A 12629-nucleotide genomic window follows, 5' to 3' on the forward strand; every position below is an offset into this window, starting at 1 on the left:
TTCTGACATTTCACATTCTTAAAATAAAGTGGTGATCCTAACTGACTTAAGACAGGGAATTGTTACTAGGATTAAATTTCAGGAATTGTGAAAAACTGAGTTTAAATGTAAACTCAGCAAAAAAAAAGAAACTTCCCTTTTTCAGGACCCTGTCTTTCCAAGATAATTCTTAAAAATCCAAATAACTCAACAGATCATCATTGTAAAGGGTTTAAACATGGTTTCCCATGCTTGTTCAATGAACCATAAACAATTAATGAACATGCACCTGTGGAACGATCGTTAAGACACTAACAGCTTACAGACGGGAGGCAATTAAGTTCACAGTTATGAAAACTTAGGACACAAAAGAGGCCTTTCTACTGACTCTGAAAAACACCAAAAGAATGATGCCCAGGTTCTCTGCTCATCTGCGTGAACGTGCCTTAGGCATGCTGCAAGGAGACATGAGGACTGCAGATGTGACCAGGGCAATAAATTGCAATGTCCGTACTGTGAGACACCTAAGACAGCGCTACAGGGAGACAGGACGTACAGCTGATCGTTCTCGCAGTGGCAGACCACGTGTAACAACACCTGCACAGGATCAGTACATGCGAACATCCCACCTGCGGGACAGGTACAGGATGGCAACAACAACTGCCCGAGTTACACCAGGAACGCACAATCCCTCCATCAGTGCTTAGATCAGTGCTCAGACTGTCCGCAATAGGCTGGACTGAGGGCTTGTAGGCTTGTTGTAAGGCAGGTCCTCATGGACATCACCAGCAACAACGTTGCCTATGGGCACAAACCCACCGTCGCTGGACCAGACAGGACTGGCAAAAAGTGCTCTTCACTGACAAGTTGCGGTTTTGTCTCACCAGGGGTGATGGTCGGATTCGAGTTCATCGTCAAAGGAATGATCGTTACACCAAGGCCTATACTCTGGAGCAGGATCGATTTGGAGGTGGAGGTTCTGTCATGGTCTGGGGCGGTTTGTCACAGGATCATCGGACTGAGCTTGTTGTCATTGCAGGCAATCTCAATGCTCTGCGTTGCAGGGAAGACATCCTCCTCCCTCATGTGGTACCTTTCCTGCAGGATCATCCTGACATGACCATCCAGCATGACAATGCCACCAGCCATACTGCTCATTATGTGCGGGATTTCCTGCAAGACAGGAATGTCAGTGTTCTGCCATGGCCAGCGAAGAGCCCGGATCTCAATCCCATTGAGCACGTCTGGGACCTGTTGGATCGGAGAGTGAGGGCTATGGCCATTCCCCCCAGAAATGTCTGAGAACTTGCAGGTGCCTTGGTGGAAGAGTGGGGTAACATCTCACAGAAAGAACTGGCACATTTGGTGCAGTCTATGAGGAGGAGATGCACTGCAGTACTTAATGCAGCTGGTGGAGACACCAGATACTGGCTGTTGCTTTTGACCCCCCCTTTGTTCAGGGACACATTATTCAATTTCTGTTAGTGACATCTGTGGAACTTGTTCAGTTTATGTCTCAGTTGTTGAATCTTGTTTTGTTCATGCAAATATTTACACATGTTAAGTTTGCTAAAAATAAATGCAGTTGACAGTGAGAGGATGTTTATTTTTAGTGGTGTGGGGGCTGTGCTTTGGCAAAGTGGGTGGGGTTATATCCTTCCTGTTTGGCCCTGTCCGGGGGTATCATCGGATGGGGCCACAGTGTCTCCTGACCCCTCCTGTCTCAGCCTCCAGTATTTATGCTGCAGTAGTTTATGTGTTGGGGGGCTAGGGTCAGTTTGTTATATCTGAAGTACTTCTCCTGTCTTATCCGGTGTCCTGTGTGAATTTAAGTATGCTCTCTCTAGTTCTCTTTGTCTCTCTCTGAGGACTTGAGCCCTAGGACCATGCCTCAGGACTACCTGGCATGATGACTTCTTGTTGTCCCCAGTCCGCCTGGCTGTGCTGCTGCTCCAGTTTTAACTGTTCTGCCTGCGGCTATGGAACCCTGACCTGTTCACCGGACGTGCTACCTCTCCCAGACCTGCTGTTTTCAACTCTCTGGAGACAGCAGGAGAGGTAGAGATACTCTTAATGATCGGCTATGAAAAACCAATTGACATTTACTCCTGAGGTGCTGACTTGATGCACCCTCGATAACTACTGTGATTTATGAACTACTGGTCATTTATGAACATTTGAACATCTTGGCCATGTTCTGTTATAATCTCCACCCGGCACAGCCAGAAGAGGACTGGCCATCCCTCATAGCCTGGTTCCTCTCTAAGTTTCTTCCTAGGTTTTGGCCTTTCTAGGGAGTTTTTCCTAGCCACCGTGCTTCTACACCTGCATTGCTTGCTGTTTGGGGTTTTAGGCTCGGTTTCTGTACAGCACTTTGAGATATCAGCTGATGTAAGAAGGGCTATATAAATACATTTGATTAGATTTTTTTGCTGAGTTTATTTGGCTGAGGTGTATGTAAAGTTCTGACAACTGTATGCATCTGTTGGTCACCGATTCCTTAAAGAAATGGGCCTCACAATGGGCCTCAGACTCGTGTTACGGTATTTCTGTACATTCAAATTGACATCGATAAAATGCAATTGTGTTCGTTGTCTGTAGCTTATGCCTGCCCATACCAGAACCCCACAGCCACCATGGGATACTCTGTTCACAACATCAGCAAACCGCTCGCCCACACAACGCCATACACATGGTCGGTCTGTGGTTGTGAGGCCGGTTCTCTAAAACAATGTTGGAGGAGGCGTGTGGTAGAGCAATTAACATTCAATTCTCTGGCAACAGCTCTGGTGGACATTCCTGCAGTCAGTATGCCAATTGCATGCTCCCTCAAAACTTGAGACATTTGTGGCATTATGTTGTGTGACAAAACTGCACATTTTAGAGTGGCCTTTTATTCTCCCCAGCACAAGGTACACCTGTATAATGATCATGATGGATTATCTTGGCAAAGGCGAAATGCTCACTACCAGGGAAATAAAGAGATTTGTGCAATTAAAAAAAAAAAAAAAAAAAGCTTTTTGTCCGTATGTAACATTTCTGGGATCTTTTATTTCAGATCATGAAACATGGGACCAACACGTTACACATTGCGTTTATTTGTGTGTTTATTGTAGTTATTTTTAATATTTTAAGTTGAAATTGTGTACCAATACTGAAATATAAAAGCCTGATATATTAACTGAATTTCCCTTTAATATAGATCACATGGAGAATTCTATATATATATATATATATATATATATATATATATATATATATAAACAAACATTGTGAATAAAGGCTTGCTAAAGTGCCAATATTTAGCATTTTGACATGTACCTCCAACCCTGTGTCACTTCTTGGAAGATTTCAAACCATTTAATCCAACAATTTCTCCAAGTTTCACCATAATTATTTTGTTGCTTTGACAAAGTCATTTCCTGTGATTAGTGATTCATTTAAGTCTGTCCCTCATTTTAAGGTCAACCCTGTTAAGTGAACTGAACTATCGTTTTAATATGGTGAATCGATTCCTCTAAAAAATATATATTTCATAAGAAAAATTGAACATCTAAGTCAAATCATAGTGTAAAAGCAGGTGAGGTGGTTCTACTCTTTTTGGCCTTTTTCTGGTGGGAAACTGAGTGGGTCAAGCATAACACTTCAACCCCGTTACCCATAGATAGACAGGCTAGAAATGTTTGAGCATTGTAATTTTCTTTTGTGAAGCTGCATTCAATTGCTACTTCCTGTTGCACAGAAGAGGCTTCCATTCCCCTGTTAAGAGGGGATTTATGGCTGATTTAAGATTAAATCTTCAACCATGTTACTTTTTTTTGGCACTTAATATAGTTATTTTATTTAACATCTTAAAATAGGGAAAAATGTTTATGAAATTGAACATGTGCTCTTCGTGACAGGTGACAAACTGTTTTTGAATTACACAGGCAGCTCAAGTCTGATCTTTTTTTCAGTAATTTGTCTTTTAACCAATCAGATCAGCTCAGAAAAAGCTTATCTGATGTGAAAAATATCAGAATTGGGCTGCCTGTGTAAATACAACCTGTGCATCAGGTTTCTGTATTGCAGTTGTACCAAGTTCTCATACCACAGATGTTTTGATAGCAAGTGCTGGGATTGGAACCTTAATTATTCCATTATAATTTCAGTCCAAATAGTGCTAAATAACTAACTATTAATCCTAGGTAATTTAGATTTTGTTCAGTCATACCTGGTATAGGACAGTTCTAATCATTGTCTGGTACTCTAAATAAGGGGCTGTAACTCTGCAGATGATCCGTGTATATGGACAAACATCGCTGATAGGCCTACAGATCCCATTCACCCTCTGATGGTATGGATAACTTGGTATTAGGTCACCAGAGAAACCCAGATTCAAATAAAAGGTCATATTTATCAAATGAATATAGACAGGATACTGTTTTGGCTGGGGTTAAAATTACCTCAAAGGATTTGTATTTGATTAAGACCATATTGACACAGAAACACTAAATAATGAGTGAGATTAATCAAGTTGATTGACAAAGTCATGAAAAACACATTGAATAAACAACCTTTTAAATAGGATTAAAAATAGGCCTCTGGGTTCAAAATGACCCCAGTCAGTAGCATGATAAAGGATGAGACGAACAGATTGAATTTATTCTGCTTATGCACGGGTTGTACTTTTATTGTTACCTCATTCACTAAACAGCTCAATGGTGCAAGATTACCATACACAGAATTAGGACATCTGCATGACACATCTAGGCTATACAGCGAATGGATTATGATTATTACAAATACAGGAAACATATTTACATTTTAATTCAAGCCCCATACAACACAGATATTTACAAAATAAGTATGAAAATGAAGCCAATCTGACAAATAATGTACAGTGATAATGTCGTGGTTTGTCATTTTTGTGAACAAATCAGAAGGAATGTCAGTTAAAAACAAATAAGTCTTCTGACTGGGGTCAGTGGGGAAGATGCAAAATATCATGGCTAGTTTTGTTTTAAAGGCAGCATGGGAAAGCGTTGAGGTGAAGACATCTTGAGAAACAATGGTATAGTGGTATACTGTAATTTTGGATGCCTAACAACAATAGCTACTTCTTAATATACTCCCTGATATTAGAAAAACAAACAAGAAATAACAAAAAGCGCAACTGCAACATTCTAGATGGCTAGCTATCACTAATGTGGTTTAAGTTCAAAAGCAAACTTATTTCAGACTACTTTCTAAAAGGAAGCACTAAAGTGACCCATCTCCCTACAACTGGTCTCAAATGGGTTACATTTTAGTTCCTTTTTTGATAAATGGAAATAATACACAGCAACATCCTGATAGTACATTCAACTTTCTCTTCAAACTGCCTCAGCTTGCAAATGCTGCACGCCATCATTTGGTTCATTTGTAGCGAAACAACTGAAATTGAGCAGACTTTATTTGATCAGTTAGTTATACCTTTTATTATTCTGTGCAAAGAGCTGCAAACTAATATATACATTGCAAAACGATAAATACAGATGAAACAATCCATAATAATATCTATCATATAGATTAGTTGCCAAGTGGAAACCTTTGCTTTGACAGGTAATCATATCAATATGTTAATATTAGCTCATACATGTCATTATTCAATACAGTCAAGTTAATGGGAGGTAAACTTTGCTTTTGATCAGTGCATAGAGGCTGCTCTGTCATCTTGGAGGTTGAGGAAAGCTTGTCCTCCTACAACTAATCATTTTTCAGTAAGGATACCCTGACATGGAAAACCATTTCTGCAGCTCTTAAAGTAACAATCCAACAACGAGCCAAAGGTTTTTCTGCCCTGCTATAGGTTGGTTGACCTGAGGGCAGAATGTCTTTCAGCGATTTTCATTTGTTCTGAGAAAATGTTGTCGATGAATTTCCAAACTGAAAAATTATGTCTTAATTTTAGCAAATAACTTTATGAAGCCCCAAACACAGAGGCTTGTCCACAATTGTCACTGTCTCTACACACTCAAACTTCAACTTATCTTTGCAGTGTGCCGAGGGCAAAAGGAACTACTGGTTGGTTGGCCAGAGCCATCTCATAGCCCTCTGAATATTCCATTCTTTACATACGTACAGTACAAAGCAACCAAATGTAGAGACAGAGGCCCCGTTTTAATGTCACTTCATCATTTTGAGGGACCTAAAACGTGTGGCCGCAGTTGACCTATTGTGACGAGCAGAGCAAATATTTTCATAAATAATATCAGAAAAAGCATCAGAGCATATTCTATCCCTTTGATCCCAGACAGTGGTCTATAGTTAGTAAACATTAGCAGTCTCAGAGACACTCATCAACACATCATCATGCACACTGCCCAGCTAACACATTTTTGGTTCCCAGAATATTACGGGAACTTTTATTTTTTTAGGTTGTGAAACCTTCTGTGTTAGCTGGGTGGTAACCCATCAACCTTGTCACTTTCTTATCAATACTTACGTTAAAAGACCTCGTATTTACTGCCGGTGCTAAGATTCAATCCATCTTGGCTTGAATATGTCTGGTCTGCTCTATAGTCTTGCTATAGTTATTAGTTATATGTAAATGTGCAAAATAATGTTAAAACATAGCTGGATAAAACTTCACTTCTTTCGCATTTGTTCCATTATTTCATATCAAAATCCATTATGGAATGACCGCATAGTATAAAATAATCAACAGTGCTAATAAAAAAAATAACTTATGAGTAGTTAGCGGAGTTAATGAGGTTTAGATTCAAGAAAGAAAAACAAAAGCAAAATCTGGGATTCTGTGGGAAATCCGCCCCACCCTGTTTGTTCACCATTTCACCCGAAGAAACACAGTACCTGATGGTTTTCATGAGAGTGAATGGACCAGATACAGGCTATCATCTGGTCTATTTCTGCAAGGCAACACACTACAACCTTCACCAAATAACTACCAAGGGGTCAAGGCTATTCAACCCTACTGAGTTCCCTTGGTTCCTTTCATTTGCACTGTGTTATGTCTTTAGTTGTTACACAAGGATGCGATGATAAAACACTGAATAAATGCTGAGGTCCAGTGTGGCTATGTGAGCCGACTAGCCATGAACCTAAATAGAGCAGTGTAGGAAAAGCACTAAGAGTAAGACTAACACATTCTAAGAGGAATGTCTTTTAAATCCTTAATGAGAGGTGACTAGCACAAGGATCCTGGAACATTATGTACAAATGACATTCTCCTCACAGTAGTGTCCCCCCCTCCTCCCTCTATCGGTGACTTGGTATATTCCTGCTCTATTTATCTATCTATTCAATGACTGAGATATCAAGGACAGCTGAACTAGCAAAAGAGTAGAGGGGTGTTCAGTAATGTATTTTCATGAGAATAGTTCAATTTAATATTTTCATTACTAAATCGTGTTTATTTTGCTAGTTGTATTTCTAATGTCATACTCCTATACGCCAAATCGCTTTGAAAGTCCTTGCAGGTAGACAGACAGCAATGCTTAAATTTGGGGTTGATTTGTGTATACAGAGGTCAAAACAGTAGGACATGGATACCACGTGGATAACAATAGCGTTTCTCCAATGCTGCAATAATGTCTAACTGAAAATGGCAATCTTTACCAACAGTTGTTGTTTTCCCGTTGGGTATTTCACACAAAAATTCAGGGGAGTGGGGGGTGGTGTATGAGGGCTAGATTATACTTTAAGAGGGGCAGAGGCCCAATGCAAAGTCTCGTAGACTGAAAACCTGTTTTCACTAGCAGCAATAGTTCTTGAACCAGCGGTGCTTTCTGTTGGAGAGCGTAAACTGATATTTCTCATGTAGTTCCTCATTTTTTTTGTTTCCCAGTAGTTTTTTTAACTGTCATATGTGATTTTTTTGATGTGTAAAATAAGCAAACCTGGTCTTCTCCTGAGGAATGCTGCTGTTGTCATGCGGGCGCGTAAAATAAAATATTCTTGATAGACAGCTAACACTGATATAAAGACAATCTTTACAGACGATTAGTAAACTTAAAGAGAGTGGTCAGAACCTGTTTCTGAAGAATCGTGCACATACAAGTAGACTATTACGACATGCTACTAGTTAGAGGGGTCAGGGAAGGGTAATGACGACAAAGCGAAACAAAACACGAAAACGAATCCCAAACGAAAACACGAGAGGCTGGGAGAGGGAAATAGAGAAGGGGGAGAGTTGGGGGTGTTGGAGGGTTGGTTAGGGGGTAAGCAGATTTTCAGGAACTTAAACTTTTAGTTGCTTGAGAGGAGACTTAAGCCACAAGTCTACGTACAAGAGAAAACCGTCAAGAATCACAATGGTTAATAAGTGTTAACACTTGGTATGTGTTCCAAGGCTAGTCTGAAGAATAGGAGCCATGTTTTCCTGCACACAGACGAACTCTATCAGTTCTTCAGCAGACCAGAGCGCCTTCTCGCCAACTTGGACCTGTGAGTTGAAGGAAAAACAACAACCGTAACCAAAAAACAACATACGTATATATCCCACCAAGTTGGGTGCTGGGCAAAAAAAAAAATGGTAGATTAGAGCACTGGAAAAATGTTGTAAACATACACTAAAGCAATAAGCTTTACTTTATTTTACAGGTAAAGGTATATCAAAATAAACAATTCTAGAAAATGAAATCATTTCTCTATGGGTAGCATCAGAGCCTTATCAACATCAGTACTCTCAGTAGTCTTCTATGGGTTCTATTCAATGGTAATGCTTAAATCACTAAGGGCTGGTTTCTTGAACCCAAATCAAGCCTAGACTTAAATGCACTTTCTATGGACATTCTCCATTGAGAATGTTTTTACTCCAGGACTAAGCATGAACTGGGTACAAGGAAATGGGTCCTAAATAGCTGACAATGTTGTATTTCTAGTTAGGGGAATGTGTACAGTACCTTATTGTTCCCGCTAGAAGCGGGTTGAAGGCGTATAGCCAGTCGTTCATGTCTTTGTCATTGTTGGCCTGGAGCAGGATCCCTCTGTGCTTTGTGCACACAGCGAATGTGTTGGGTGTCTAGAGAGGATTCAAACAACACACGAGGAAACTAGTTACCCTCGTGGCAAGCCATTTACACATGTAAGGGCATTATGTGCCATTGTTGTTCAACCCGAAGAGCTCGTATCAATCCTGTTCTACTCTTAAAACTCCACATTGTGCGTGGGTATAGTGTTGACCCATTAAAATGCCTGTACATGCCAAACAGGTGAAAGTCGCTTGTGTGCGGACGTGCATGTGGGCCCACCTTGAGCATGGCCTGCTGGTCCTCGCTGTACTCCACCTGGGCAGTGGACAGGTTGAGCACTCCCCTCTCCACCGGGTCCTTGTCGTTGTTGTAGATAAACACGTAAGGCCGGCGCACCACCACAAAGTGCTTCACCCACGAGTTGGACCGCGGCTCCATGAAGCTCAGGAAACCCTTCTTGGACACCACAGACCTGTGGTGGGAGAGAACAGGGGCTCACAGTTCGATTCATTGGGTTTTAGCTGTGAAACTATGACAACCACTCGAACATGCAGGGTTAACAATAGGAGTTAGTCTAGCCACTCACCAAACCTATACTCTATGTAAATGTATTGCATTATGCTATATTGTTGTCTGCGTGAATACTGTATGTCTGTGTGTCTAATGCATTATGTTTGGAACGTTTGTGACGTGCTGTCTATCTATGTGTATATGCATACTGGCATGCCATATGATAAAAAAAACACAATGAAGTGATCATCATCATCATGCCCACTGCTAACACGAGAGGGACAAGGAGATAGCAGTTACCCAGGTCTCATCTCCTCGATGTCGGGCACCAGGTTAAGGAACTCGTTTTTGCCGGCTCGAGCCAGATAAGACGTCTCCAGGGTGGGCACCATGGGGAAGTTCTCATAGTCCGAGCAGGAGGGGCTGGAAGCGCGAGAATTGGCTTCTGGGGTCCTGGGAAACAATGAAGAGCGTCAGTCTGATGCTACTAAGAATTAAATATTCAAAACTAATCACATATTTAGAAGCACTTCAGAAACATTTTAACTGTAGGGTGTGTCCCAGAATATAGTATACAAACCTGTGGCTCGGACATGAATATTTAGCCTATTTCTTATGACTGTTTTAAATGGTTGTAACAGTATATAGGAGGCTTAAAGTGCCACTCCCTCAATTATGCACAAAAGTGTATACCAGGTTGATGAAGCTCAAGTGTTATTGGTTTATATGGAGTGGTCAATACTGGATGTCATTTAGAATGGGAGAGGTGTGTTCATTTCAAATGGAGTCCACTATATGTATTCTACTATAGTCTAATGGATTCTACTATATGTATTCTACTATAGTCTAATGGATTCTACTATAATAGAGTCTTACTTCTGATCCACGGAGCTACAGCGGGAGTCAGCCAGAGAGGGGCAGGTGGAGGAGGGGGTGAGGGTGGCACTGCTGAAGCTGGTCACCGACGGGTCACGGCCCATGGGGGAGATGTCTGACAGCTTGAGCGAGAGAGCGGAAACAAGGAAGGGGAGATTAAGACAGTAGTAACCATACTGATTTGGTGAAATTTAGTTGGCAGACAATGTCATGTTGTTCTGTTAAGGCATTGCAGCTTGTTATCGATCCACCTCTACTGTATCTCACCTTGCAGTCACTGATGCTGTTGCACACCTGGTTGTATTCACTGTTGAAAGTGTGGGTCAGAAGGCGGAGGCACTACAGGACAACAGATAATATGGTGAATGTTATGTTGTGTACATTGTGTCCTATTCGTTGTGAAATGTTTGTTGTTGACTTTATGGATATGATTCTGCTGCAAAACCAATTTCCCATTGAGGGACAATACAGTTTTCTACTATGAGTTATTCCAGTGCTGGGCTCAAATTCACAACAAACCAGTGGGCTCCCACAGTTGACAGTGCATGTCAGAGCGAAAACCAAGCCATGAGGTTGAAGGAATTGACAATGTTGTATTTCTAGTTAGGGGAATGTGTACAGTACCTTCACCAGACACAGATCTGGTGAAGGGTACCAAAAAATGTCTGCAGCATTGAAGATCCCCAAGAACACAGTGGCCTCCAGCATTCTTAAATGGAATAAGTTTGGAACCACCAAGACTCTTCCTAGAGCCTGGCCGCCCGCCAAACTGAGCAATCGGCGGCGAAGGTCCTTGGTCAGGGAGGTGACGAAGAACCCCGTGGTCACTGACAGAGCTCCAGAGTTCCTCTGTGAAGATGGGAGAACCTTCCAGAAGGACAACCATCACTACAGCACTCCACCAATCAGCAGGCCTTCATGGTAGAGTGGCCAGATGGAAGCCACTCCTCAGTAAAAGGCACATTAGCCTTTTCAAGATTCTCTGGTCTGATGAAACCAAGATTGAACTCTATGGCCTGAATGCCAAGCATCACATCTGGAGGAAACCTGGCACCATCCCTACGGTGAAACATGGTGGTAGCAGCATCATGTTGTGGGGATATTTTTCAGAGGCATGGATTGGGAGACTAGTCAGGATTAACGGAAAGATGAACGGAGCAAAGTACAGAGATATCATTGATGAAAACCTGCTCCAGAGCACTCAGGACCTCAGACTTGAACATAGCTGTGCAGTGACGCTCCCCATCCAACCTGACAGAGCTTGAGGGGATCTGCAGAGAAGAATGGGAGAAACTCCCCAAATACAGGTGTGCCAAGCTTGTAGCGTCATACCTAAGAAGACTCAAGGCTGTAATTGCTGCCAAAGATGCCTCAAAGTACTGAGTCAAGGGTCTGAATACTTATGTAAATATAATATTTCCGGTTTTTAATTTTTTTTAATACATTTTCAAAAAATCTGTTTTTGCTGTGGCATTGTGGGGTATTCTGTATAGATTGAGAAGGGAAAAACACAAATTAATCCATTTTATAAAAAGGCTGCAACGTAACAAAATGTTGAAAAAGTCCAGGGGTCTGAATACTTTCCAAATGCACTGGATTTAGGTCAGTCAGCTGGCCAACTCATTGACCCTGCTTTCTGGAACACCCCACCCCATTCCTTTGTTGGGGACCATGTGCAGTACAACTTTAGCAGGTACAGTTTGTAAACCATTAAAACAGGGTCATATTCATTAGGCATCAAACAAAAGAAAATGGACTGAAACAGAAACTACTTGGACTTAAGAAACTGTCATTTCCGTTTTCCTTTAAAACATTTTCCTTGCATGCCCTAATGAATAAAACCCTGGGGTGTATTTATTAGTGCAAACCGTAGCTACTGAAAACAAGTGTTTCTTATTGGACAAGTTCAGGTTAATCCCTCCCAGTTTCAGCCCATTTATAAAATTCTTTGTTTCCCCATCTCCTTCCTCCCTCCCTCCTCACCTTGGTGGCCAGCTCCTTCTCGCGGTCAACCAGGCTCTCGATGTCGGCCGAGTCGTAGCCACTGCTCTCGCTGGGTGTGATTGCACTCTCGAAGGTGGTGCTGGAGATCTGGGAGGAGATGGAGGTGGAGGTGCTCAGGGTGCCGCTGCTCATGCTAGGCGACAGTGACTCGCTCAGGGACTTGCTGGTGGGCCCCCCAGGGCCTGTAGCTGGAGCAGTCTCCACCAGCTTCTCTCTCAGCAGCAGCAGGTGACGCGTCTTCTCCACCTGGAGGGGGAAGGAAAAGGAACGAAGCGTGAGAGAGTTTGAAATTAATTTTATCCCAAT

General features: G+C 41.9%; 1 protein-coding gene across 12 annotated transcripts in view; it reads right to left on the reverse strand.

Annotated features, from left to right (window-relative positions):
- Window positions 1-4620: 4620 nt before the first annotated feature.
- The window catches only part of kif1b (kinesin family member 1B), a 105557-nt gene continuing 97548 nt past the window's right edge, over window positions 4621-12629 (reverse strand). For all 12 annotated transcript variants that reach the window (XM_036988277.1, XM_036988273.1, XM_036988271.1 and 9 more), the window contains 7 exons: window positions 12303-12569; window positions 10587-10658; window positions 10320-10441; window positions 9744-9896; window positions 9213-9405; window positions 8865-8983; window positions 4621-8404 (listed from right to left, as the gene is read on the reverse strand). In XM_036988277.1, the coding sequence (XP_036844172.1) occupies window positions 8362-8404; window positions 8865-8983; window positions 9213-9405; window positions 9744-9896; window positions 10320-10441; window positions 10587-10658; window positions 12303-12569 (969 nt within the window). In that variant the 3' untranslated portion in view covers window positions 4621-8361. The remainder of the gene's footprint in view (window positions 8405-8864; window positions 8984-9212; window positions 9406-9743; window positions 9897-10319; window positions 10442-10586; window positions 10659-12302; window positions 12570-12629) is intronic.

The sequence above is a fragment of the Oncorhynchus mykiss genome, chromosome 9 (genome assembly GCF_013265735.2).
Source record: "Oncorhynchus mykiss isolate Arlee chromosome 9, USDA_OmykA_1.1, whole genome shotgun sequence".
Lineage (NCBI taxonomy): Eukaryota > Metazoa > Chordata > Actinopteri > Salmoniformes > Salmonidae > Oncorhynchus > Oncorhynchus mykiss.